General features: G+C 41.8%; 1 protein-coding gene and 1 long non-coding RNA gene across 5 annotated transcripts in view; one reads left to right on the top strand and one right to left on the bottom strand.

Moving 5' to 3' along the window:
• The window catches only part of LOC119024754 (spondin-1-like), a 91,983-nt gene that overhangs the window by 6,294 nt on the left and 58,314 nt on the right, over nt 1–27,375 (top strand). For all 3 annotated transcript variants that reach the window (XM_037107826.1, XM_037107827.1, XM_037107828.1), the window contains exons 3-5: nt 7,636–7,769; nt 25,765–25,838; nt 26,782–26,904. In XM_037107826.1, coding sequence (XP_036963721.1) covers nt 7,636–7,769; nt 25,765–25,838; nt 26,782–26,904 — 331 coding nt within the window. The remainder of the gene's footprint in view (nt 1–7,635; nt 7,770–25,764; nt 25,839–26,781; nt 26,905–27,375) is intronic.
• Nucleotides 11,509–12,286, bottom strand: LOC119024755. Of its 2 annotated transcripts, none has more exons than XR_005076589.1 (3): nt 12,179–12,286; nt 11,750–11,903; nt 11,509–11,629 (listed from the first exon to the last, which is right to left on the bottom strand). It is a non-coding gene; the product is annotated as an uncharacterized LOC119024755 (long non-coding RNA). The 2 variants fall into 2 exon arrangements; XR_005076590.1 differs by having other exon boundaries at nt 11,512–11,629; nt 11,732–11,903.

The raw sequence follows: 27,375 nt of genomic DNA, 5'->3' as shown, positions 1-27,375 counted from the left end.
ACGTCAGCCTTAATGTGTCGGACCTTGGAGAGTATATCTGTGAGTGTGTGTGTGTGTGTGTGTGTGTGTGTGTGTGTGTGTGTGTGTGTGTGTGTGTGCTCGCGCGACTCAGGATCCCTCAGAGTCTGTAGTCATTGTCCGCTTTGGAAATGTGTGTCTTTGTGCTTATGTACGCACCGAGCGGACATGTGGGTAAACGTGTGGCTCTGCATGTGTGTTTTTCCCAGCCCCTCTTCTGTTAGTATGGCACATGGGTCATATTTATCGAGGCCGGGTCCTTGTTATTGCTCAGGGAGACAAACGGAGCTTGTTTGGATAAGGGGAGAGATGAGCAGACAAGAGATTCTATCTTCTTTTTTTTTTTTTTCCCCTTCTTCTGCACAGATTATCTAGGGTTCTGAGTTTAGCCGGGGATAAACAAACCAAATCAGTTTAAAGTGCGAAAGCTAAGTCGTGGGTTTCAGATGGAGGCAATTACATAAGCCAAGCAGAGCTCGGAGGACTTTAAAGAATAGGATATGTGGGGAGTCGGAATGATGGTGACCTGATACGCGGCATAATCACACCAAGATGTGATCCTCAAGTAATTATCGCTTCTTTAAGTACCCAAAGACTTGCATCCCTCCTTGTTTATCAGACTAACAGGAATTTAGAAGTACAGCTGTGTGGCTCTTTTTCTTCAAGGAATCTCCACTGAAGCTGGAAGACGCTTAATATGCAACTTCATCCGCTCTGCTCGACAAGCTGGTTAGCTCGGATGCTGATGATGGCTAATGATTGTAAATACATAATGCAGCGAGACTACAAACAAGAGGCAACCATTTCTAACTAAGTGACTGAGTGAGTTTCCACAAGGACGTGAGAAATCGTTTGGGTTGGATCGTGAATTAGAAATGTGCACGATACGGATTTCTACTGTAATTTGCAGTATTTCAGTGTTGCTTAAGTACCATGAAAGCTACGCAAATGAGTAGCACTCGAGCAAATATCTTGAACATCTTTTATCAAAATGTTTTTGATAGGAAATGTACTGAAATATCAACTGTAATTTTCTGGCAGTAAATGTGCCTTGTTTCAAAAGTGCGAGTAAAAGGCAATGAAACGTTGTTCATTTTCAGATCCACCTCTGTGTATAAACTGCAAACAATGATCACTGTCCTAGATATCTCAAGTACCTCTGTAATTGTAAGTGATCAGAAGTTGGATCACCTGGCTGATTTTTAAGAATGAGGCTTGAGCTATGATTGCAGCTATCACCAAACCTTGAAAGCAACAGGTGATGAGGCTGTGCATAGGAAAGAAAACCCCCTGATGGAGTCTAGACACTGGTCTCTTACTTATTGCAGTCCTTACAACTGCTAATGTACTTTTATCCTGGGAGGCCTAAAAACAGATATAAACAGAAGGGTCGCGCCAACTTATACCTGCACATGCCCCAACCAACGATCACAAGTCGCCAAACCAGCAGCAAGAACTGATCTGCCACTTTAATTTTCAGTTTAACGAGGATGTCGTGTTCCTCAGGAGGCTCACGCTGCCCCCCGCCACCTGAGAAAAATCATTTCAGCTAGAAGTCACCAGTGACTAGTGGCTCCCTCAGTGGCTTCCCTCTAGCAATGAGCTGCTGGATGGACTGCATGCACGATGAAGCTGGAAGCACCATTACTGGCGATTAAACTTTGGCTCTCTAGGGCGGGATTGGTGTCCTCACATTACTATCCAAAGTGCTTGTTTGTCAGCTGATCCGTGGGACACAGTATAGGAAAACACCACAAAGATGATACTAGATACATTATGAGTCATAATATTTTACCATTTGCGAGTTCCAAAAAACAAAACTCTTTTTTTTTTTTTTTTTTCCGTCAGATAAATTCTGAAAAACTGTTGGTATAATACACACCGCCAGCCAGGGTCAGCAGAAATGACTTGATAAAGGGCGCCTCTGTTTGTCATAGAAATTGCCACCACTTAGTTTTTTTTATTGTTTGAAAGTCAAAAGCGATGGAGGATGACTGCTGTGGTCTCTACAGCTCTGTGACTCAGCCTCGGTCGGAGCGGGAGCCTGTCTACTTTCTCCAAGCTGTCTCTCACTGACAATAGCCTAAACAAACTGAGTGGGCAAGGCTGGAAAACAGACACACACACACACACACACACACACACAAAGTCAACCCTATTCATATACACATTGCCAACGCTTACACCACGGCTGTGTTTAGAATACAAATGGCCCAACACTCTGGCTGAGGTCTTAGGTTAATTTTTTAAATAATTTAGTGAGGGTCCCTTTTGCTCAGGACAAGCCATTCTCCAGGATACTCCCTAAAAAAAGATTATTAACTGATTATTTTGCTTCAAGCTTCTCTCTTACTAGTTTTCTTTTTTAAAATCTAAAACAGAGCCAACCACCCAGTGACTGACAGGGGTCGCTCTGCTTTGTATTTAACCTGAGAATGAGAGAAAAGCAAAGTGAAACTGGAGATATTAGGTAGGTGTGTGTAGTCTGCAACAAACAGCTGTCAATTATGGCTCGGTGTGTCTGCCAGGAGAAAGAAATGATGATACCAGCCGGAAATAATGAGTCTTCATTAATTCAGAGTTACTTTATTTGCAGAAAGACAAAAGTGCCTCAAGTGTTTGTAAATGGCCATGCTCGAGAAAGTCTGTCACTTTACCACATTGCACTGCGGCGCACACATGTCGTTTAGTCTTCTCTCTGAGTACGCACTTCAGTCAAGGTGAGAGACTTTGGTTGTTATTGCCGGAGCTTTTCACACCAATAACGTCAGAGCTTTCGCAAAAGAAAAAAAAACAGAGATGAGAAAAGGGAACGACAGACTTTTTTTCCCTTTCAAGTAGAATAGAGACGGACCATTTATGGTCGTAGTCTGCATGAACACAAACAAGACACAAACACCCCTTAGAATGATTGGCTATGACGGCATTACAGCTCACAAAAGCTTAAAAAAAGAAATCCCTTAAATTGACCTCTCCGAAGCTTTACAGCACTAAAATGTGTATATAACTGTTAAAAAAAAGGTGAGTTTTACAAAGAGCTTTGGGGCCATTTTTGTATTAAACAGACCCAGAGAACAATATGCTCCCTCTCCGCCTATGTTGTTTTGTGTTATTGAACGCCAAAAGCCACAGAATTGGCTCATTTGCTGGGAAATAAACCTACATACACACGTATAGTCATTTTTCATAGAGCGGCTGTTTGGATATGTGACACTGCTGCCTTGGTTGGGTGGCTCAGGCACAGAATGTAATATGATGCAATATTTGTGATAGCCCCAAGATCTCGGCGGTATTCTGCAGTAATAGTAGAGCTTTGATTGATGGAAAGCTCAAGGCAAAATGTCAGCGCCTTCGAGGTCTTCATCCAGCAAGAGAACTTTGTTACTTTCTGAAAATAAGCTCATCTTCAAGTGTTGACGTGACATTTCAATCTATCCGTCTGTCTGCCCGTGTTTTCCCTCCGAAAAGTTTCATCTCCAAGCTCAGGTCCCAGAGGTTTTAACTGTATTCGCTCCTTTGTAACTGCTTTGCATTTAATTACAAACGTGCAATGTGTGCAAACACCAGCGCACACACATACACACACACACATACACACACACACACACACACACACACACACACACACACACACACACACACACACACACACATTAATATAACTCTTATTGTCAGTTTTCTTCAGGGATCTGGGGTGTCTGTTCAAGCCTTGGTTTGCCTTGTCTGTCTCCCATCTCTTTGTGTGTGTGTGTGATGACGTGTATGTGTGTGTTTGCGCGTGTGTGCGGCTGTGGATGTGTGTGTGTGTGTTTGAACAGGGCTCTGCATTTGCTTGTGCAGGCACTCTGAAGCATCTGTGTTTACCGTCTCAACAGAGAGCGAGAGATTGAGTGAGAGAGATTGAGATAGACAAACCGTGGACACACACAGACATGCCAGCCTCTGCAGTGAAAACAAACGCTCCTTTGCCAGTCTTCCCACACTCCCTCTCTTTGTCTGTCTCTCTTTCTGTCTGTCCTTCCATCCCTCACACATTTTCTATTACGAATGATAGAACAATATGGCTTGAAACTTAAACGTGCTTTTTTTTTTTCTCTCCGGTTTAATTTGTTTAAATGAAAGTCCCAACACTATTGTGTACATCTTAGGTTTGAGTCCCACTTGGTGACATAATGTTGACTTGAACCCCACTGACTCCTGACTCTAAGTCATCAGTCTCAAACTAAATCTCCCCCTGAGCCAAAATTTGAGGAGTCTTTAGGAATCAGCGTTCACAGAGAGAGAGAGCAGGCAAAGATGCTGCTCTCACACAAGGCAGTTTCCATTTTGAAATCAAATTTGAATGGAATCTAAATTGGTCTCGGTCTTTTCTATCTGGACATTGAAGTGGATTGTCTTAACCTGAAACTTAATTGTGCTGACTTGGGACTTGAGTCTTTCGAGTTAGAATACAGCTTGGGATTCCATTACCCTGACTTGGGACCAAACTTGGGCATTGCTTGCAGATTTGAAGCCAGTGTTTCAGACATGGGACTTTACTTTTAGACTGACCTGGTCTGAATATTGACCTCAGTCTTACAAGTCTTGACATGGGACTTGAGTGTTTTGATTTAGGATTTAATTCACTTCACTGTAATGCCTTTGGACTTCACTTAGTTGAGTTTTGCCCTGACTTGTTTGTATCCTGATTTAACCATGTTCAACCACTAACTTGACTTCTTGAATTGGGTTGCTATTTTGGAAGTATATTGTATTTCAATGGAAAAAGGAATAAAAAAACAGGTACCATGACTTAGAAAGTTCAAGACTTGGCTCTGACCTGTCTTGTTGTGGGAATCAATCACCTGGGCTGGGATATGAATGTCAAGACCAAGAACATGACTTGAGATTTGACTGTCCCTACATTTGGCTTAATGTGGGACCCATCCATCTTGATTTGGGATATGTTTGTATTGAACTTGGCAATGACTTGACTGTCTTGACTTGGGACTTGGGTGTCTTTGAGATTGGACTGTTTGGATTAGGAACCCAGTGCTTTGGACTTGAACTGGGACTTAACCTGCTTGACATGCAGTTTATTTTGTTTGGCTGCAATGACTTGGCCCTGGAGTGTCTTACATTCAAATATCTAAACTATTGATATCTTATAATATCTTAACTTGGAACATTACCTGGGACTGGTCAGTTATTTTTCTGGTCTTTGTGTAGGACTTGACTGCTCTGAGTTTAGAGTTTTCTATCTGGACTTGGGACCCAGAGTTTTGGTCTGGCTATTTCAGGTGTAAGACAGACTTGATATTTAATTCAATTTGCTGTCTTGACTTGGAACATTACAATGGACTGTAATGACTCTGGTCTTGATTTAAGACTTTATAGTCTTGACTTTGCATTTGCCTGTCTTTGAATTTAGACTATGTGGACTAGGAACCTGACATCAAGGGCCTGACTTGGCGCTGACTGTCACCGGCACTGACTGGGCTTGAATTAGGGTCTGATAGACTTAATTGTATTATAATTGTTCTTAACAAACCGACTGCAGTGCTTTCTAGTGGAAATATTCAGCCTGAACGAACACAGTGATGGAAAACAGTTTTATTCATACTGTGTCGTATTATTGTGATTGATTTTAAGTGTGTACGTACATATATCTGAGCAGGCGGCGTCATCACCGAAAATGTCTGTGCCTTTTCCTGTCTAGACAGTAGCTATTTCTTTTTCAGTATTATCCACGTGCAGTTTCTGTTTCAATTCATCATGTTGTACCCTTAATCTATCTCCATATTCTCCTCTCTCCTAAAATTCTGTCTTTTCCTCAAGCCTACATCTGCCCTTTTCTTTATGTTTCCTGCTTTTGCCTTTTCTTCCCTTATCTGCTTCACGTCTTTTTCCCCACTCTCTGCGTCTTTCTCTTCCTCCGTTTAGCCAGTTGTTTGTGTCTGCTTTTGACGGAGAGACCTTCAGTCTTGCCGACACAAAGTAAACCCAGCTGTGTATAAGGAGGCATCAGGAAGTCCGCACAGAAATACACAGAAGTATGTACGTGTTTGTGTGCACTCTGTGTGTTTTCCAAGGTCTGAATTGATTTCGATGTGTTAACAGTGTGCATCTATGTAATTGCATTTGGGTGTGGGATGGAAATGGTTGTGAAAGAGAGAAACTGAAGAAGAAACAAATGAGGAAGGAACTGTCTGTGACATTTGTCTGCTTCTTGATTTCCTATCAGGAGTTGAAGACTGAGTGTAAGGTCATTGTTATTGTTGAGCCGAGGCAGCTGGAGAACACTAGCAACAAGGTCATAGGCCATGTCAGCATGTGCGTCTCTGACTGTGTGTGTGTTTAGTCTCTAAAATGTCTGACAAGGTGCGAGTACCGAAGGGAGTGAGCTGGACGCATCTTGAATTCACAAGACTGCTATTATACAGACTGCATAACTTGCTTTTAGATCAAGCTGCTGTTCCTCTGTGATTCATTGAAGAAATAAAAGTTATTATGTTAATGGCGTCAATGCAGAATCAAAGATTGGTCATATTACTGCCACTGGGATTGTCTTGATATCAAGTATAGACATCAGTCAGCCACTGAGATTAAAGGGATATTCCGGTGTAAGTTTAATTCATGGTCTAACACATATGTTTATATGTTTTAATTTTCAAAATACACATTAGTTGACATTGCCGCAGCACCCCTTTTCACGCTCTGTCTTGAACACTATGCTATGGAGTGAAACAACTCAACTCTGTTCAATCTATGACAAGAGTTGCATATATGTGCTTAAATGCTTAATGGACAGGATGTAGCCAATCAGAGGCAGAGTATGGGCAGGCCATGCTTAGCAAGGTAGTGTGATCATATATATATATATATATATATATATATATATATATATATATATATATATATATATATATATATATATATATATATATATATATATATATATATATATATATATATGTTCCTTCTGAAAATCCTCCAGGGTATTATATGGTCCAGTGGTTTTAAATAAAATGCATTGCCAAAGGTGTATTAGCCGCAATTAAACCCAATCCATTTTCAACAGTTGTATAATTTAATTGCAGTCTTGTAATACATGGTTCAAATGGACAGTTACTTTGTTGAAATGTTTTTCTTGCGGAGCTCGGTCTCAACACATCTACAGCCTCCCTAGCAGCTCTTTAAGGTCATTATGCTCATTCTAACATCAATCAAACTGTAAGACATATAATCAAAGAAAAAAAAGGACTTATTGAATTTGTGAAATTATAATGGTGCTAGATAAAAAGTCCGAGATCTGAGATATTTCAGTCTGGACTGTGTTGGACTGAATGACCGGCCTACATTTGCACCCCTGGAGCCAACTATTAGATGGCAATGAGCATTTGAACTAAAATTAGAAGCGAGCACCTGGCGAGTGGTGCATTTGTCTGGTCAAGTATTGGAAGTTTTAAAGCTGATGTATGAGTGACAAAGAACTATCAGTCATCTTATTGAGCCTTGTCTGAGCACAGAGAGGAGTTCTAGTGGGTGGCCATTGAAAGATCATTGTGACATTTCCAAACCCATTGTGGTCTCCTTTTCAGTATGTCAGTCCTTATTGCCCCCTTCTTCTGTTTCTAGATCATCGACGAGGATGACACACAGTTCATGACCAACTGTGCCCCTGCAGTGACGGAGAGCACACCTCGCAGACGCACCAGGATACAGGTCTACTGGACTGCCCCGCCTACCGGGGCTGGCTGTGTTATACTGAAGTGAGTTTTTTTTTTCTTCTTCGTTTGATATGGTTCAATTGTCAGAGAGCAAATTTTGGCCCAAATTATCTGGTAATGTTAGGGATGAACTTATCCAGTCTGACCGCTTCAGACCCATCAGGGCCGGCCTGATAGATATCAAACGTGTTTGATATCTAGGATTCCAAATCTGTCATTACATCAGTCCTTTCATGATAGCCAATGAGAGAGATATCCTGGAGCGATGTTGCCGAGCAACGCTAAACAACCCTTACCCTTGGGGGTAACGTTATTAGCATACTATTGTTGACAGATAAAAGAGGTACTGCATCGCTCCCTCTGGAACAATAATCTTGATAATATCCTGTAGTGTGTGACGCACCTTTATTTTCAAGTCTTGTAGTGTGTGCAGGTTTGAGATTAGAGAGACGAACCTCTGTGAACATTCTCCTTAAGTGCGTGATGCAGGATTATAAAACTCCTGTAGTGTGAGTCCAGCACAGGTCGAGCTGAAATACATTCAGTCTCTGCAGTAACAACTAACACATCAATGTACGATCAGCTTTTTACATTTGTAGCCTGTTGAGGTGGAGCAATGTTCAACAATTTCATATTTGGTTAATCAGTCTAGTCAACATGAAGGTCAGGCTCCTCCTAATAGTCTGAGTAAATCTGAGGGGTCATAAGGAGGGTCACATTATATATATATATATATATATATATATATATATATATATATATATATATATATATATATATATATAAATATGAAATGAAATGATGCCAAAAGATGATTAGAGGGTACATGTCTGCTAATATCAACTCATCGACATCTGAAACATGACAATCGGACAGAAGTACACACTGATTTAAGTCACAAGCAAAACATATTGGCAGTCATGGTGTGATCTTTAACAATGTGTTCTAATATAAGCTTCTTATAGCTACCTTTTAATATAAAACCTTGACTTGAAAAGTTACTACAGTGGTGAGTACAGTTGTCAAATAAATGCAGAGGAGTAAAAATTGTCATCTTGCCCTCTGAACTGAAGCAGCTCACATGCTAATTATGACACAATTGTACACACAAATGTCTAATAGAACAAAATGATGAAGTGGTAACATTTAGTAACCAAAAGGACAAAGCTCAACTTCACTGTGACAACATAATATATTTTGCAAAAATTGTTCTGGCCATTTTTCAACGCCAAAGCTCAGCAAAAGCAACTTGCATGGTGTGTGAAGGCAAACAACCACAAGGCAGAAATTCTAAAGATACAAAATCCAAAGTCAGCTACCAAAGAAACCCTTCGAATTACTCAGCAATATCGGAAAACCAAAAGAAGAAATGATAGAGTGAGTTTATTATGTGAATGTGTTTTTCTTTAGCAACAAACAGTTCAGAAGTTTACAGAGGGATTATGGTAAAAAAAAGTACTGCGATTGATTCAAATCTCCACACACGTTCATTTCGTGCAGCGACAAAACGAAAATCAGAAGCTGCCTAAAAGGAGGGAAATCAATCTAAAATCCAGATGGTGCGCTCTGAATACAGGAGAGTACTCAACAGAAAGTCGCTTCTAGATGAATTTAAAAACCGCAGATATGATCCAGCATGTTATATAAACCCACCACAGCGTGAGCACTTTATCTACAGTTTCTGCTTTTTACACTTGCACATTAGAAAGCAGAAATCTGGACTTCATGGCCGTTTTTACAGGCAATCGTTACGGTGGTATAGTGGTTATAGGCAAGACATTAAGTAAGCTAATGCCAGATGTTCCTCCAGAAGCCACGACACACTGTGGCTTGTGAAAAGGGACCGGCTCGACAACAAAGAGACAGATGATGATTACGGGGGCAATTTGTGGTTCGAAGCAGGTGTGACGCTAAACCTGCACTGTTATTTCAAGAGGAGCGTGTGTGTGTGTGTGTGTGTGTGTGTGTGTGTGTGTGTGTGTGTGTGTGTGTGTGTCCTAAGTTTGGTGGCAGCAACTGGTAGAACTACTGAGACTGTGAGTACCTGAAAACTGGCCAGCACTTTGTATCAGACGAACGGCTATGGGCTTCTTTCTTGTGGACACACATTAGATGAGCATTAACTGGCTCTCTCCATGGTTTTAAAGGGTGCATAAAATAGCCGTGAGATGGCTCGTTTTCATTAGCGACTTGAGTGTTTTCTCGTGAAACGGGAGGGGGCTGTGAAACCGGTGGCGTGGTGGTAACTGAAGCAGTGTGTCTGAATGTCATGAATATTAATGACGAGAGGAACACGTTCAGGTGTTAAAGAGCAGCCTGACAAATCGACTTGGTTGATAATTAGCCGATATAGCTTGTATTATCAGATACTGTATATTGGTATTAGTGGATACGTTTTGAAATGACAAAATCGCAACAGAAAATGTAAATATATGTTTGAAGTGATTTTGAAATGTTATAATTGCATAGTCTGTCTGATTATCATATTCTGTGACCTCAACTCTGTCATGTTATCACATATGCATCTATTGTTGCTGAAGCAGACACAAAGCAATATTAGCATTCTAAGGGGAGTTGTGTTTCTGTCCACGTGGTGAATGTAAGTCTAATGTTTACTCCTCTTTTAGCTCTGTTTTGGTCTCCCCCTCCTGAGAAAAATGCATGGCCCTTAAGCATCTACATTTTCCACCGGGTTCACCAGCAGTGTCTGGCCGGTGTTTGGTTCTGGGCAGGTACACTACAGTGCCAGTACCAAAACCTTTTAATTGACAAAAGTGTCAAACGCTCCACAATAGCTTCACATCAATTCCGGCTGACTGCATTTTATGCATTGGAATGGAAATCGGCTTTATCTCCTGTTTTTTGACTTGTGTCTCTCATTTCTGCACATGCTTAAAATGCAAAAAAATTCTCACTTGGTATCCTCGACTTCAAACAGCTCCTGCACATAGCTATTTTACCTATTTTTAGTATAGGTATATTGATTAGTGTAGCTTTTACGCTTCAATATCAACAATATTATCTGCTTAAAAAATGCAGCTTTGGTTTCACTCTAAACTTCCCATGACTCCATGGTAGAGGACGACGACCTATCTGTCCCACAGAAGATATACAGTATTTCATCTCACCCTAATTTACATAGCTAATGGAACAGAAGATAAGGCAAAGGTGTTTTTTTTTTTTTTTTTTTTAAACACAAAATTGCTTAGTGTGTAGTATAAAAATGACAACACAATACCCTTCTTGGGTTCTTAGGGTGCACTCATACTGAGTAATCTGTACTGTGCACAAGCAAGTTTGACCCCCAAAGTCCAGTTTGTTTGACTAGTGTGAGCGCTCTGTACAGTGCTCATGCACAATACCCATTCTTGGCCCTGGCACAGTTGGAAGAGGTGTGCTTCGGAATAGTCAGTTGCTCATGCGCGAGCACAGGCATGGGTGCGCAACGTGGACATATAATCACGTGTGTTACGCCGCCTTGCATAATGAAGAAATCCACACAAAGTAAGCCACAAAAAGGTCAGTAAAGTCACGATCTCCGTTTTGTTCCCCATTGTGCCGGAGCCGCCCTACAATGTGATGACGTATGCACAGGAAGTTGTCGTGCTCAGGCCTGGTTTCAGCTGGAGCAAAGTGGGTGCAGGCTAGCAGGGGACTGGAGAGGAGGGACAATCATGCTTCAGCGCGGTGCGGAGCGACTGCGCCCTCAGGCTCATGCACTAATTATCGTTTCCCGTGTCCAGCGCAAAACAAAGTCAACCAGAACCGAAATGATGTGAAGCTCTTTTGAAGTTTATTCGAGACAAGTCTGATGATTATCCGGTGACTTAAATGATGTTTTGCTTCGTCTTGAACTGCCCTCTCTTCCTCTTAACACTGCCAGGACTGAAAGCTTTGAAAACCTGGAAGAAATCAAACTTTAAACGAGGGGATTCATGCTCTGAATCACTAAAGAGTTTTCACAAAGACCTATGATTAAGATTTTAATTAAAAGCTGTACATACTCTGTTTAGTGTACGCACCATGACCTCAGCTGCTCTGAGGAGGAAAAAAATGGAATGTGATTGAACACGATGAAGTCTGCGTTTCGCCCCCTGGACTTCAATACTTAAACGCTCACGTCATGGTGAACACGTTCATTCTTATTCTTAATGCTGTTCTTACCGGAGCCACGGGCTGTTGTTGAATCAGGAGAAAATCATTAGATAGAAAGCTGAATAAAGCAAGAAGACTGACTTCAGAGAAAGAAAGAAAGAAAGAAACAAACAAGGGATTGTTTGCTGCCCACAGTGACAACAATCAATGTGTCTACAAATGTACAATTTTCAGGTTGCTCCTAAAATAGATACATAATGAAATGTTAAGTTCAATTCATTCCATCTATGCATTTACAAACAAATGGTTTGGATTGCAGCGGCGTGCTGTGGTATCGACATTGATAGTTATCATACCAGATACATCTGTTGATCTACAGCAGGGGTCCCAAACTCCGAATCACCGGGGGCCACTGCTCATACTGTCATCTTGTAGGAGGGCCACTTCAGCGTTCAAGTACTACAAGAAATTGCAGTATTTTCCGTTAACTTGCTAATACAATGAGAATACAGAAAAGTAGTTTGTAAACATTTTAATATGATTAGTTTTCAACAGCTGGTGCAAATCTCTTCTTCTCTTTGAGACCTCTCATTTATACTTATACATATACACCTGGCAGCACTTCTGCTCGTGTTTAACCGAAAAAAAAAACAAAAAAAAACCAAACAAACAGAAGTATACGTTTGATCGCGTTTTTAACAGTGCAAATCTTTTTTCCTCTTAAGTTACTTATATAAACCTTGCACTAGGCCTGAGATGGAGCTGGTCTTCCCAGTCTGACACCACGCTCATGCTTACACTGACCACATTACTTTCAGACCCACTGTCGTTTTGCTATTTAGAAAAATCAGTAGTTCTACACATTGCAGCTCCCGGAGGCTTCTACTCCATGCAGCAGCAGGGGCCAGCAGCAGGCGTCAAATGTGGCTTTTAGCATGGAGAGCTGAATGACAAGATGATGGCGGAGGATTTGTTGTCAAAGCCAAAAGCAAAAGCAGTGATTTGGCATCTTGTCAGAATCAAACTCAGTGATGACAGGGGGTGGCAGGTTGAGAGTGTTACAACAGACATATATTTCAAGTTGAATTCAAGTTCAATTTCTTTCAGGTCATTATATTTAGTGAACTCATGATAAAGTTCAACCAAAAACCCCTTTTATTGTTCCTTGTGACTGATAATAATGATATTTAGTAATAATTTCTCAGATGATTATGGTATGGTGTAAATCTCATGCCTCTGCAACCTGAGAATGATGTGTTGGCTCATAATATGTACAGGTCGAGAATGATAAATGATGAAAAAAAAAACTGGTAACCTGCAATGAATACGCTGGTGAAATAGATTCATCCCTCTGTCTGCATCCCTCCCTCTTTCTCCACAGTTGTACTTCTTTCCGCCTCTCTCATTTCCATCTCCTCATCCGACTTCCCGGAGGGAATAACCTCCCTGACACGCGTCTCTTCCTCCTCTGAGCAAGATGCTATAACTTGCCCTTACCTCCACAGTATACTCACAGCTGTTACTTTTAATTTATCTGCTGCTGCTGTATGACAGATGGCACGTAGCCATCGCAGTGTTTGCTAGTCCAATAAATCTACCCCTGCGTAGGGGAACATCTGCTATGCAAATTCACCTCGTATTACTGTCACTTTTGTCTGTCAGCGGTGAGATGGAGATTCAGCATCGCCTCATCCAACACGGTCGTCTTTCTGTCTCACTCTGTCTTCTGCCTTAACTATCCACTCTCCGCTGTGTTCACTTTATCTTTGCTGAGACCAGGTTTTTTATGTATTTATTTATTTATTTTTTGTATTTTTCCCCCCATGGTGCTGCTTGTGAGGTCTTCACAGCGAATTAATGTCAGTCAGGGAGGAGATCCTTCGCAGTCGGTCCGTGTTATAAATGTCACTTTAGTGGACAACATTAACGACCGCCTGCTGTGAGTCTTTTCTCCTTCATACTGGCCAGTGTTGTATTCAGTGGAAGAACTATGTAACTTTAACTGTGAACCGGAAGATCACCAAAGCTGCATATTTTCACTTACCTGTGACCCCACATCATCCAGTGTCCAGGGACGGTATCACCACACTTGCACCATGGGAATGCTCTTTGTTCCCTTCTCTTTGTCTTTTCTCTCTCCTTTCCATGCATTTACATTTTCACACCGATTAGCCATAATATAAAGACCACTGACACACTGGATAATGCTTTATGCATGAGGAGTTGTACTGTGTCTGCTGCGATGTTAGGATTGGTATGTGTCACACAGCACATATATATTCCATCCCAGCACAGCAGACGCACGTCTTTCAGCTGATTCCAAGGAACGTCAAGTAAAACACCTCACGGTTGGGAGAGTTGGGAGCCCTCCAACACTTTTCGGTTGTTGTTGAAATCTCGTTTGTCCTTCAATTCACTGCGGGCCTCCGAGATTGTTGTTTTTTTAATTTGATGCCAACTTTGGCACCTGCTATTCTCAAAATCAATGCAACTGTGTATTTTGGAGGAGTTTGTCAAAGCTGTCAGTGACAGCTGTAGTGCATGAAAAAACAGGCTTATTTTTGGGACTAGGTAAATTAGAGATTTTGGACCTGCGAGACCTATCGTTAAGAAAAACAGTATTAGAGCAAAATCAGTCTTTACTTGTGGAAGGATTAGTTCAACATCTTGGGAAATGGCAATTCGTTTTCTCGCGTTGAGTTTGAAAAGGAAATCCATCCTACACTCTATACGGAGCTACAGCCAGCTTCTGTATATTTTACAACAGAAAGTTTGAATTTCAAGTCGTACTTCTTATTTTATTTTTTTTTGTTACTGCACTGGAGCCATGGTGACCATCAGTGTGATATTGACTGATAGAAAGCAAGCACAATACATGAAAAAGGCGAAGAAGTGCAGTGCCAGTGGTGACGTCTTCTTCCTTGATTTTTTTTAAACAAATTAGACTCTGCATTTATTTGGAACCGGTGGTTATTTATCAAAATATACACCTGCACCCCGGGGGACCCTGCCTATTATTTGCTAATCATGAATCAAACCTTACCTTCATCCTGTGAGTGTTTTCCCTTTTCTGTTGGGTCGTTCCTCAGATAATGAGACTGGACTTGCAACTTGAAGGGGGGCCCCCTAGTGGTGCGGGGGCCTTATGCACATATAGCAAGAGACGGCTCTGTACTGAGCTGTCACTCTCACAAGCTGAGACAACAAGCACACCAAGCTAGTTCCCTTGCTAACAACTACTAACATGTGGGAACATGGAGATGTTGCTGATTTAAAAGAGGCAAGAAAGCTGACTATTGGAGAATTTCTTAAAACCAAAACACCATTGTTTGCTCTTGTTGTAGGTTTTCCCACTGCGGTGACGGATTAAGGCCAGACACACTTCATTTTAAGCCAAACCACAATGTTTTCCTAACCCTAACCAGGTGGTTTTGAGAGAAATGCAAAACTGAACCCAGACAAATGTCAAATTGCAAGAAAGAGATGTAGAATTTTACCTTGTCTTTGGTTTTGTTGAAATGTAAGTGGAAAAGTGGAATTTGGTCAAAAATCTCAACAGTTGCTTTGGTAAGAACAATGTTGTACAACCACGAAGACTGACGGCCACAACCACAATTTCTACCCAGCAAATGATCCTTCAAGATTAGAGCTGAAATAATTAGCCAATAAATCAAAACAACGGGAAACCAGCAATTTGATTATGGAAGCTTGGCCTGAGAGACTCTTTATGTTTTCCCATTTTATGGAACAAACCTTTAACAAAAAGTGGTTTGCAATGAATGAAGTAAGACGATGAAAATAGCAGCCGTATTCACAGGGAAGCTGCTCCTTCTGCTCCCTCTACCACTTGGGACTACACTTCTTTTCACAAAGTTAAGTGACGCGTGAGCCGAAAAACACCTGAGAGAAGTCAGCAGTTAAAACACGCTCATCAGTTTCTTGGCAAGCAGAACGCGTCAGCCGCTTCAAATAGCACCCTGCATCATGAGCTATCTCTGCTCGTCTCAGCCGCTACTGGCGCTGGAACTAACGACTTACCTCAAGATACGATGTGCAACTTCTCTCCTTGAGGCAGGAGGCGTACAGTCAGGCCTGCCCTCCTCCCCCTCAGTTGGTCAGCGTTTCGCCCCAACTGTTGTCATTCATCCTGCCGAGCTGTCTCACTTGAAACAACATGTAGCCTGAGGTGGAGGCGGCCAGCGAGCGCAAAGCCTCCACAGGTGCTGGAGAACTCCATGCTTGTGTTGACCATGCTTTTAACTTTTCTGCCACACATGTTTAGCTCCGCTGTGTTTATTTTTTGATACCTTTCTTCCATTCCTGCTGTTCTTGTCTCTTACCTAAGGTTTGCCTTAAAAAGGCAAACAGGAATCCTGGCATGAGTTATTGTTATACAACGGATGATACAAGACAGTGAGTCTCGATGGCGTCCATTTTATTGCAAGTTTTATTACAAGTTTTATTGTTTTATTTTACAATGGCCACTCACCTCGAGCCAGAAAGAGAAGCAGTGTTTAAAAACGTTATAATTAAACGTTCTAAAGTGTGTTTTTTTAGTCTGTTCCCTCGACGAGCTCCATTTGATCAAAGAGCAGTTTTCATTTTTGACAGCTTTCTGCCCATGAGTCCTGCGTCAGATCTGCTTTCCAAGTCAAATTCCTCATCGAATCCAATTAAGTTTGAGCTTTCAACAGTTATAAGTAATGACAGTTACAAGAAGCTTTTAACTCAAGGATTTAATTAAGGTTTGTAATTGGCTGTCCGTTTTTCCCGCACCCTAATCAATATTCACGACCTGCATCTACAACCTGAAATTGAGAAGAGATGTGGAAGAAATTAAATATGAATTAAATTGATATCAGACACACAGCAATTAAAGGTTTAGCTTATTTTTTTTTTCATACGCAATCTAAATAATGGTTTCGATGCAGATGCATGCCACCTGCACACGGAGAGCCGTGATACATTTACAGTGAACTGGAACACTTAATCATGTTTGATCTACCATAGGGGGAAACAAAAGGGCACTTTTGCAGTTTGTTTATTTTTTAACATGGGGGGCCAGTTTTCTTTTTCGCAAGCTTCATGTACAACACTGACATATTATCACTGGGGCGCCCCCATTTGCATAAAGTTGGCTTCTTGGCTAATTGATGCAAATCAGGTGCATATAACTTGGCCGCCGCCCATTCAGGAAAATTCAGTAAAACTATAAAAACGAACAGTTTTTGATTGTCATGCTTTGCGGGGGTCGAGGTGAAGTCTGAACAGGTAGCACTAGATTGATGTATAAGAGCTTTTGAAATAAAACCTGCTGCCTGCAGTTGTTGAAAACTAGGTTGTTGGGAAAAGTGATGATCGGTTGATCAAAACGGTTGAGTTGCACTAAAATAAGCTAAAATGTTTTGTATAGTTTACCGGATTAGTATCTCTGGGTTTGTCAGTAAGACCAGCACCTTTCACATTATAACACTGTAATATTCCTGATTAGTGCAACTTTCAGGGTTATTACTTCCTTAAGTGCTAAAAAAACATCTTTCTGAAGTAGAAAGCAAAGCTGCTTAGATGTTTACACTGATATGTGATTTTTCTTTTTTTTTTTTTACCCGGGGACATTTTCACAGTTTCAAAAGAAAACGACTCTGAGACACTCATGCACATAGATCTTTGAAATCATCTTCCAGCCTCTGTAGATGAAACTTGTTGGCACCAGAGAGTTGTGTTGATATCTGGAGAATATATAGTAAAAACAACTTGATTGCATTTCTGTGTCTTGGGGAAACTGACAAATCTTCCCAGAGTGCTTAAATAATGGTGAAACACCCACATGACTTCCCTCGGCTCTCCGTCTTCAAAGCATCCTCCACTTTCAACTGCTGCATCTTATGTGGAGGATCTTCAGCGGGGAAGTTTTTTTTTTTCGTATTTATGCCTTGTTTTGCTTTTTTATCTTTTGCAAACGCGACATGCCAGAATATGCAAGATCTCCGTGATGCACCAGGGTGTGTGCATACGTACATGGGAGATTGTGTGTGTGGGTGTGTGTGTGTGTGTGGGTGTGTGTGTGTGTGTGTGTGTGTGTTTGTGTCTGTGAGTGAGTGAGAGATTCTGTTTGCGTTTTCCACCTCAGGTCACTGAGGTCCTTCAGGTAGTTCTGATGAGCTCATCTCAAATCTGTTCTTTAATCTCTAAGAACTCCTGAAAAGTCTTTCGGTGTCTGCAAACGTTTCCACCCAGAGCTAAAAGAAACACAGAGAGAGGGTAAAGTGAGTGTGTGTGTGTGTGTGTGTGTGGCAGACTGTTTTCCAATCTAAGTTTTGCTGTCCTGTTGATCGCGTCTCATCTCCTTATCAAGTTTACACTTTTTCTCCTCTCGCTCCATCACTGCCCTCCGGCCGTCTGCTCATCACATTTTCACCTCACATCGACCTGCCCGGTCGCCCAATCAGTATTCTGCTGCTGTTACTGGGAGGCCTCCTGGAGGAGGAGGAGGCCACCAATCGTCTGTTCGCTCAGTGGCAACACAAGTCTGAATGTGAGACTCTGTGAAGCTGCTTGACAGGAGGATCTTAACTACTGTCTCGACGCAGTCTCAGACAGAGACGAGCCTTTAGTATTGATCACAGGACTGGATTATTTTAAGTCTGCTCAGGCAGAAACCACTGGCGCCTGGGTACTTGCTTCTATTTAATGTCAACTTTAAAGTCCCACGCATGATAAATAAGGAAATATGAATTTGTGCCACGAGCTGAATCTTTCTGTGGTGCTACTTTGTTTTCACCAGCACATCTCAGGCCAGTAACACACTGCTTTTTAAACCACTCGCAGCAATAGATTCTGGTCATCCTCTGCTAGTGTTGTTCACACTTCACAACATTCAGATCACATTCAGTTCTCATATATTCCACGCAGGCTTTGCAGTGAACAAGTAAAATAAATGCGTTATACTAATAAGATTCTTGTGATATTTTTACAGTTATGATGTCAAGTTAAGCTCCACCTCGTTGCTCAGCCGTCTTATTTTCATTTTAACAGTTTTGTTCATGAATACAATGCCGAAAAATGTTCATAAAAACTAAGGAGAGATGTATCCCGTACCCTAACACGTTGTCATTGATGAGATGGGACTAAAATGTTAGTGGTGAGCTATCGTACATTCTAAAAAATGTATATTTTCCCCCAGCAGTGCGTTTCGAGACTGTCAAAACATAAACAGTGCTTCCCTTTCATTGGCTGACAAGTGAAGATCCCCAGTATCAGACTGACAGTGAGTTAGTGACAACTCAATGTTGACAAAGATGTATGACTGTTCACTGACAAAAAGCAGACAAAAATGTCATCAGTGTTGTCAACTAAGACTAAACTAAAACTTCTACGGAATAGAAAATATTCAAATTTGGCATTTTCATCTTGAGACAAAGACTAACGCTACATCAACAGCTTTAAAGACATGGCAGTAAGAGACATCCTTTTTTTTTTATTTCCCAGGAAGATACAGTTATGAGGGCTCTGGTACAATCGTATCCCTTTAAGATTCTGGTGAACATTAACAGAGGAGCAATAGAAAGCATCCTGACTGCAAGCTTAACAAACTGGTACGGTTGGTGCACGGCCCGGGACAGGAATGCGATTAAAACCACCCCAGATCATCACTGGTACCGCAGACCATGAGCAACATCAGTGACGTGAGATGGCTGCACAGACACCCACCCCTCTTTAGATTCATCAGTTGCAGTCCTTACTCTCAGGAGAAGGGCGTCTTCACCCCAAGTTGCGTCATCCGGCTGGGCGAATTTACTTCCTCTCACGTCTTTGCCAGGATTCTTTAATACAGTTTAGCCACCACTATTAGTTGCCCCGTATTCATTGGAGGTGAGGTGTGATTTGTCGCAGGACCTCTTTGTGCCATCAAGTTACAGTTCCCCGCTTGAGTCTGTGAATGGCTCACTCACTGAGTTGAATGGCTTTACTGGTGACCATTTGTAGATGCTACTGTGTCTTTATTTAAATGCAGCAAGAGTGAGATGGAGGAACCATATAGAAATGAAAAATGTCAAGCGTGCTCAGTAAGACACGCCTTCTGATACTCATCACACATGAATACGTCTATGTTTTACTTTCTCATCTTGGCATTTACTCATCTAATTCCCAAGCTACCTTTTTTTTAAAATGACTTTCATGCTTTCTTTTTCCAACTTAGAGAATATAACCAACCGGTTTGAGCTGCTGTCTAACGGATTCCAGCCAAACTTTCCTTTAGGTGCAGAGGACTTCATTTGTCCATTCCTACTGGTCTTGTATTTGTTTTGATATTTTATCAACACCAGCTCCTTTTTTATGTATATTTATATATACTTTTTGTTATATTTGCAGATAAATTAATACATAAAATGAAAATAATACAGGATTTTAGAAGTAAGTTGATGATCTTTTGTGAAGTCTATTAGTGCAGCCAGGAGCGTTTGTCAGGGAGTGAAAACATTATTGTATGTGTTGGCGCTGCTCTCTGGAGAGCGCTCCACATGAATCCAAGCAGCGTGCCGCAGATTCAGCAGGGTGCGCCGTCTGATCCTCCAGGGTATAAGAGAAGTCGGCAGACATGTCGCTGAGATGTGGAATATATATAATGCATGAGGCATGAGATGCCAATAGAAGTAAGATTAATGAGAATCTGAAAAGAGGGATGCAAGGGGAAGCACAGGCAATAAGAAAAAAAATCTGCCAACAGCAGTGTGGCAGATCAGAAACAGATGGGCACATACGGACTTTGAAGCAATGACATTCTTTGTCACAAGATTGACTTTTTGTGTCGGAGACAAATGGTTTTTTTTTTTTTTCTACAATTGCCAAGTGTGCCGTTGCATGTTTAAAAGACATGTCTTAGGGACATCTGCATTTACACTTTGCTGCCAGTACGTCAGGAAGTGGGGGAGTCATGTTGCCAGCTGCTTCATGGGTGTGCTATTTGACATGACAGTCAGAGAGAGAGGACGTCTCCAGAGAAAAGGCCGGATGCGAGAGTCCAGATCTAACGGGAGGAGCCTGGTGCTGAATCCCATAGTCAGGGGAAAGATGGCAAAGGAAAGAGCTGTGATCAAACCGTGGCTGAGGCTGGGTGTTGTCTTTCAGTATCCTCTGGGCTCTATGCAGACATCTCACGTTGCCAGTGTCACTGATGCTCTGTAGATGGTACCAGTGATTCTCTGGTTAGTTTAATCACCCGCTGTAGAGCCTTCCTGTCCTGGGCCGCGCCCGAAACCTTGCCATGGTGTGATGTTTGCACTATGATATAATATAATATACCTGTGTGTGTGTGTGCAGGGGTGAGTGTTTGGCTGGCCTAGTTTTCCAGGACACAGGTAACATAAGAACACACTACATGTTTCATTATCTTTAAAGCTGCAGGTAATCAATACTTTCACACAAACAATAGATGAAATGACGGCGTGTAATGTGAAAGTGTAATGAGCCAACAGGAAATCATTACCCAACTCGCTGCTCCCCTCAGGTCCACACAGACCTTCATCGTCTTCTAATCTCCTTGTTTTGGTTTCTACAGCCGCGACTTTACTCCTTGGGTTTACTCACACCGCTCACATCAACCGGCTTTCAGGCAGCAAATGCAGGCATGTCACACTACCTACGCAGCACAACATAGCAAACGTAGTGGAGCATTTAGCGGCTACAGAGCCAGTGGTTGGCAGAGACAGAGCCACAAGGTGACTCCAGCTGCCAGTAACACAGCTGTACATGATGGCTCTGCTGTCTGCTGCTGTCAGTGAGCGCATGGAAATTGCTTTCTAGGACATTTCACCATGGCAGGATGATAATTCCTCAGTTGTTATCTCATTGCCTCCAAGAAGAGAGAATCAGCTATAACATTAAAGTTCCAAAACAGACTGTTTGAATATGAAGCATCCAAATCAGCTTTATTGGCCAACTAGGTGCACATATACAAGGAATGTGACAGTTTTGAAGTCACTCATAATGTTACCCGCAGTTACAAGAGTGCTTTTGTTAACATTTTATTTGTCATGATGCAACTGAGATAGTATAATGAAATGCTGGTATAATCCTCAAAGCTACACACACACACACACACACACACACAAAAACATACTGACTTATTAATTAATTTGGAGTTCGGAGAATGAGTTTAGGGGTCTCACAGCCTGAGGAAAGAAGCTGCTCCTGGTTTCCTTTTGGTTTTGTGCAGACGTCTCACCAATATCACTGATGCTCCGTAGATATACCCGTACCGGCGATGATCTGGCAGGTTTGTGGGGCCTTCCGTTCCCGAAGACAAAAAAGTACCAGAAAACATAACGCAGAGGCTGCTGTCTACCGTATCATATCTGTGAGATATGTGTAAGTGTTTAACATGCACACTGACCAGTCTAAAGGTACACCGTGCAGAATTGTCTGACAAAACACTATCTAAAAAAAATCCCTCTCAATCATCACTCATGACCCACTGGAAGTGTCTTGTGGACTCTGTATCTGCAGAGCTCCAGCCTTCTGCCTGGATGCTCCTAGCAGCGTATTATGCTTTGATCGGGATGTTCAGCAGTCAGCTACCTTTTTCCAAAAAACTGTAACATCAGCAACACAGGCATCTGAAAATGTTACAGTTTTGCCAGTGATTAAATGTGGAAAAGTTTTGCTCTTTAACGTCAGTAAAGAACTCAACACTGGTTGCAGAATTTCAAGGTAAATGTAAAGTAGAAACTTTTTCACAACTCTCGCGCCGTGGCCTTACATTCCCTCTGAAGAGCGCTGGAGACGATGCACTGAGTCGACCAGAGGGAAATGCAGCAATCTAGTTAGAACTTGTTTCTTCCTTCATATGTCTCTATTATTGTCTGCTCTCTCCGAGGCACAGCGACCTGTAATTGACACATTGACAAAACAGAGACAAGGAAACTCACAAACTGATTCGCGGACTGAACAGATAGCGAGGAGCGGGATATCTTAACGAAAGACAGGCGGGACGTGTAATCGAAGGTATGAATCAATTTTACTGACAGCTCACTGCGAACGGATGTAAAATCTTTGTGTCCAAATGATCGGCTTCATTGTGGAACGTGTCTGACAAATACAGCTGTGATCATCATCCACATTGAAGCTATTACAGAATTTACTTAAGAACTATCAAAGATAGCTCAGTAATAGTCTTTATATTTCACTTTTGTTTCCAATTTCATGCCCAGGCAGTCAAGCCATGTTACAGGGTATATTGTGCCGTTCAGTCTGTGTTAGATTTATAGGAGCAATATAACCGATAACTCCTACTTAATGTCGCCGGGCCCTCTCTGTCTCCACCGTCAGTGCTGTTCAGCTCACTTTCATATCCCACTTTTATGTCTCTCTGCTGTACGAGGTGCAGACACTTCGAAGACTCGGCTGCTACAAAAATACTGTTTTAAAAAAAAAGAGGCAGTTATATAATCGTTCTGTATTCCGATTTATACGACACAGTTATATAGTGGAGCTTTTCGGGGCGTTTTCTGATGCAATAACCTGCTTGATTTAAGGCATTCTGACTGTGAAACTTGATTTTTTTTCTAGGTCATTAATCTGGGCTTTGCTGTAAGTTGTCTGCTGTCCACAAACTGCTCCTGCTGAAGATAACAATTGCGAGGAGTGACTCGGGGACGGGTCATGAATTGCTTTGAAATGATCAAATGAAAGGGAAGACTACCTGAAGCCACTGTGAGATACAGTATGTGTCTTCGGTGACTGTCGTGCAGCTTCCTCTTTTAGCTCTACCTCTAAGTTTGTCTTCCGTCAGATGCCTCAGCAGTGCAGTGAGCTCGTCTAATGATGCGTTTGTATTTCTAACTTTTTCTCTGTTTGCTTCTCTATGGCGGCGTATCCCAAACTGGTGGAGAGTTGCAGGTGTTCATGCACCTTTTGTCTTGTCTATTCAGAACCTCCTAGCCAGGCTGTTAAAGCCCAAAGCCAAGTTTATGTTTATGTATGTGCTTTAACCTCCACAGGAAAAATAAAGTACAACAATTTGATGTGATTGAAACACATACTGCACACGCACAGTACTCATTCCTTATTTAACAGGTTAAACAAATCTAGAGACAGTACTAGCCTGTGATATAATCAGCAGTACTTCAGCAAACACACCATGTACCATTAAATTCCAACAACCACACAATATGGAACTCTACACTTACCCATTATATTCTTCTCAATGATCTAAATAGAGTGCAGGAGACCCAAAACCTGAAAATAAGTGAATATTTTAGCGCATCATGTTCCCTTGTCTTAAAGTCAATTTGATTTTTTAATGGGTTTTCGGTTGTAGTTAACAGACGTGCGGGAGATTTCTGTATAGCGTTCTTCAACTGTAAATGCATCAGTGAATACTAAACACCACCACAGCGAGCGCACATGCTCGTCTTGCTTTTGTTGAGGGGATCCAGGGCGCTTTAAGGTAAACCTGGGAAACTACGTCATCCCTGCAGCACTCGGTAGCCTTAAATATTTATGGCTCATTAGCAGTCTTATCTGCTGTTATTAAAAGTAGTCTTAATCAAAAGTTCTGTGATAAATGACGGTAAACGCTGCAGAGGACAGAACAGTTTTCTTTAAAGTGGTGGTGGTGGATGTGGGGGGGGGCTCTTGCACATATTACCCAGATGAAAGATACTGTGAAACAGCCTCTCCTCCACCCTCAGCCAGGACACGTCTCGCCTCACCTCCCCATCTCAGTGAGCAGGTCAGGACCGCATGTGCACCGAGCATCTGCAGATCAGTTCTTGCTGCGCTGGACTGTAGCGCAGGGTAATAGTTCACACCTGTCAAAACCAAGAATTGCACAGTCAACTTTAGTGTTACTAAGTCATATTGGAATGAACATATAACAGATGTATATAAGTGGTATGGTGTGACGGAAATGTAAAAAAATGTAAAACAAGGTTGGTGACATGGGATATGATCCACTGTAGTTCTATAAATTTGAGCCTTTTCATGAATATTTCCAGGCTAATGTAGAACAATTATGCATTCATGAGTTTTGGTCCCTGTAGGCACTCTAATTTTTAATTTTGGCTTCCAGAAAACAGAGTTTAGGAAGCTGGTGTAGAAATTAAACAACACCCAGATTCCTATAAAACACATTTCTTAAAAAAGAGGTTTGGTTCAATTTGGGATAAGCCATGTTAAGTGCCAGCAATCACATCTTCATCTATGGCTTTATTTCATGACAGCACACTCATAAAGGGAAGTATTTTTTTCTGAGGAAACTGTGCAAACTTGCTGAACTAGTACTGACAGTACATGCAGCTCATTGTTAGTGTGTTGCATGGCCACCAGACTTTACTGTTCCTCTGTCAACCTTTGGCTTTAACCTCCTTTATCACCGCAGAGTTTCAATTGGAGTGATATCACACACACGTTTGGCAGCTCTGCCTATGCAGTGTGAGAAATTCATTTCATTTCGCTGAAGAGGAATGCAAGGGATATGGGTAAAACAACCTATTTTCACGGGGACAGTTTCATTTCCAGCCAATATTAGCCCATAAGTTAGAATGTGGCGGTGTGCTCAGCCTGTGTAAAGATCTATATTCCGGCGTCCGACTGTAATTTCCAGCTCTCTCTTCTTCATGTCTGTGGGCATGATTGCTCGGTTACATTTCATATTGTAGCAGTGTGATTGTGTCATGAGGTCTGGAAAAATACAGCACCGCTTTCGGTGAAAAGATGTGTAATCTGTGTCCACTATGAAATCTCGGAGAACCCATTACCTCCCTCTCTCGCCACGGATTACATGGATCAGATATTGAAGAAAAAAATAAATATGACACTATTATCCCTCCAGTGCCCTTTTTTTGCACTCCTCTTACTATCCAACTTTCTGTCCCGTTTTTTTTTTTCCTCCTGTAATTTCTTTTTTTTTTTCTCACCGCCCCCCTGTCTGTCTCTCCAGGGCCAGCATCGTCCAGAAGAGGATCATTTATTTCCAGGATGAAGGCTCCCTCACCATTCGACTGTGCGAGAAAGGTAATGACAGCTGCCCGTCATCTCTCCCTCTCCCTCGCTGGTCGTTTCATCCTTGACCGCTCATCGTGGTGCCATTATCACTTGTTTTATCCCCCCCCCCACCACCACCACCACACACACACACGGAGAAGAACAGGTCTGTCTTTCATACTGTGGTTAAAGATATAAAACCAAGTGAACCAGCAGGAAAAACTGTGATGACAATGAGTCACAGATCTCCTGGGAGTCTAGGAGGAATTTGAATATTGCCTTGAATTTCACCACGGAGCATCACTGTTCCACTGTTTTCACTGTACCTGTTCACTGCTGAGAAAGATGCCGAGTTTGGAAAGCTGCCCACTCCCAAAATAAGCACCCGGCTCTCTCTGAGACGGTGAGGAGACGGGACTCTCTGAGGTCTGATGCACGCCGTTATTGTACAATAAAAACCAGAGCCTGGACAAATGGTTTTCAAAATTCAATCTCAGGAGAATTTTGCTTTCATAAAATCTCTCCTCTCCTCCAAAAAAAAAAAAAAAAAATCTAATTTTCCAGGCTATTATGCAAGCCAATCAAGCCAGCCTGTTTTCAATTTGCTTACTCATTCTGCTATAACTTAGATGTCAAGTGAGAGTTTTCTCCTGTATAATTTGGCGAATCATAAATATTCAAGAACTCCCCTTGACCTATCTTTGAAAAACATTGGTGGAGGCCAATATGTGAATATTTATGAGCCTGCGTCAAAGCTAATGTGTCATTTAAATAGCAGTTTCATGCAACAATGTAATATTCTGTCATTCTCAATGGTTCCCGTTGTAGTCATTCAACTGGTAATTTATGCAGATGTGTACTCTGTAATTGGCTTGTGCATCTTGTTGACCTGTAAATCTTAATGTGTGTGTGTGTGTGCGCGTATGTGTGTGTGTGTGTGTGTTTGCCATGTTCACACCCTGACTCCCTGTAGAGCGGGTGCCCGGTGAAGCCACGGAGGCCCCTGCCATGGAGTGCTGCGCCTGCGGAACAGCCAAGTACAGACTCACCTTCTACGGCAACTGGTCAGAGAAGCTCCATCCCAAGGACTACCCACGTGAGTTCAAACCATGTGCACTCATTATGCACGTGGAGGAAACGCTCTCCTTTCTTTTCACAGCTTGGACACAGTCTGGTGCTCTTTAAGTCCAAACTGTCACAAGTTACATGAACATAAATAGCTTTGACTTTTTATGAAACTTAATAATATAACACTGCCTCCAGGGAATTATCCCGGGGGACTTGACGTGACCACAAGATTGAGTGACAGGATGCTTTGCTGAGTTAGTGGCACAAGACACGATGATTAGATATGTTATGATTAGAGGTTAAAATACTTTAAGGTTCATTATTAAACTGGACTGCTTTTCAAAACCTGGAACCAATATTACCCATAATGCAATTTAGCCACCGAGTGACATCACTGGAGGCAGTTTATCAGATTACATGCAGCTTCGTCTGGAGCCACAAAAGGCTTTTTAATACTTTAACACATATGCAGTCGTACTCCCCAAGACCTGTGAACACA

The sequence above is a fragment of the Acanthopagrus latus genome, chromosome 8, assembly GCF_904848185.1.
Source record: "Acanthopagrus latus isolate v.2019 chromosome 8, fAcaLat1.1, whole genome shotgun sequence".
Lineage (NCBI taxonomy): Eukaryota > Metazoa > Chordata > Actinopteri > Spariformes > Sparidae > Acanthopagrus > Acanthopagrus latus.
The sequence above is the reverse complement of the archived record's forward strand: the minus strand, read 5'-3'. Positions and strand labels throughout refer to the sequence as shown.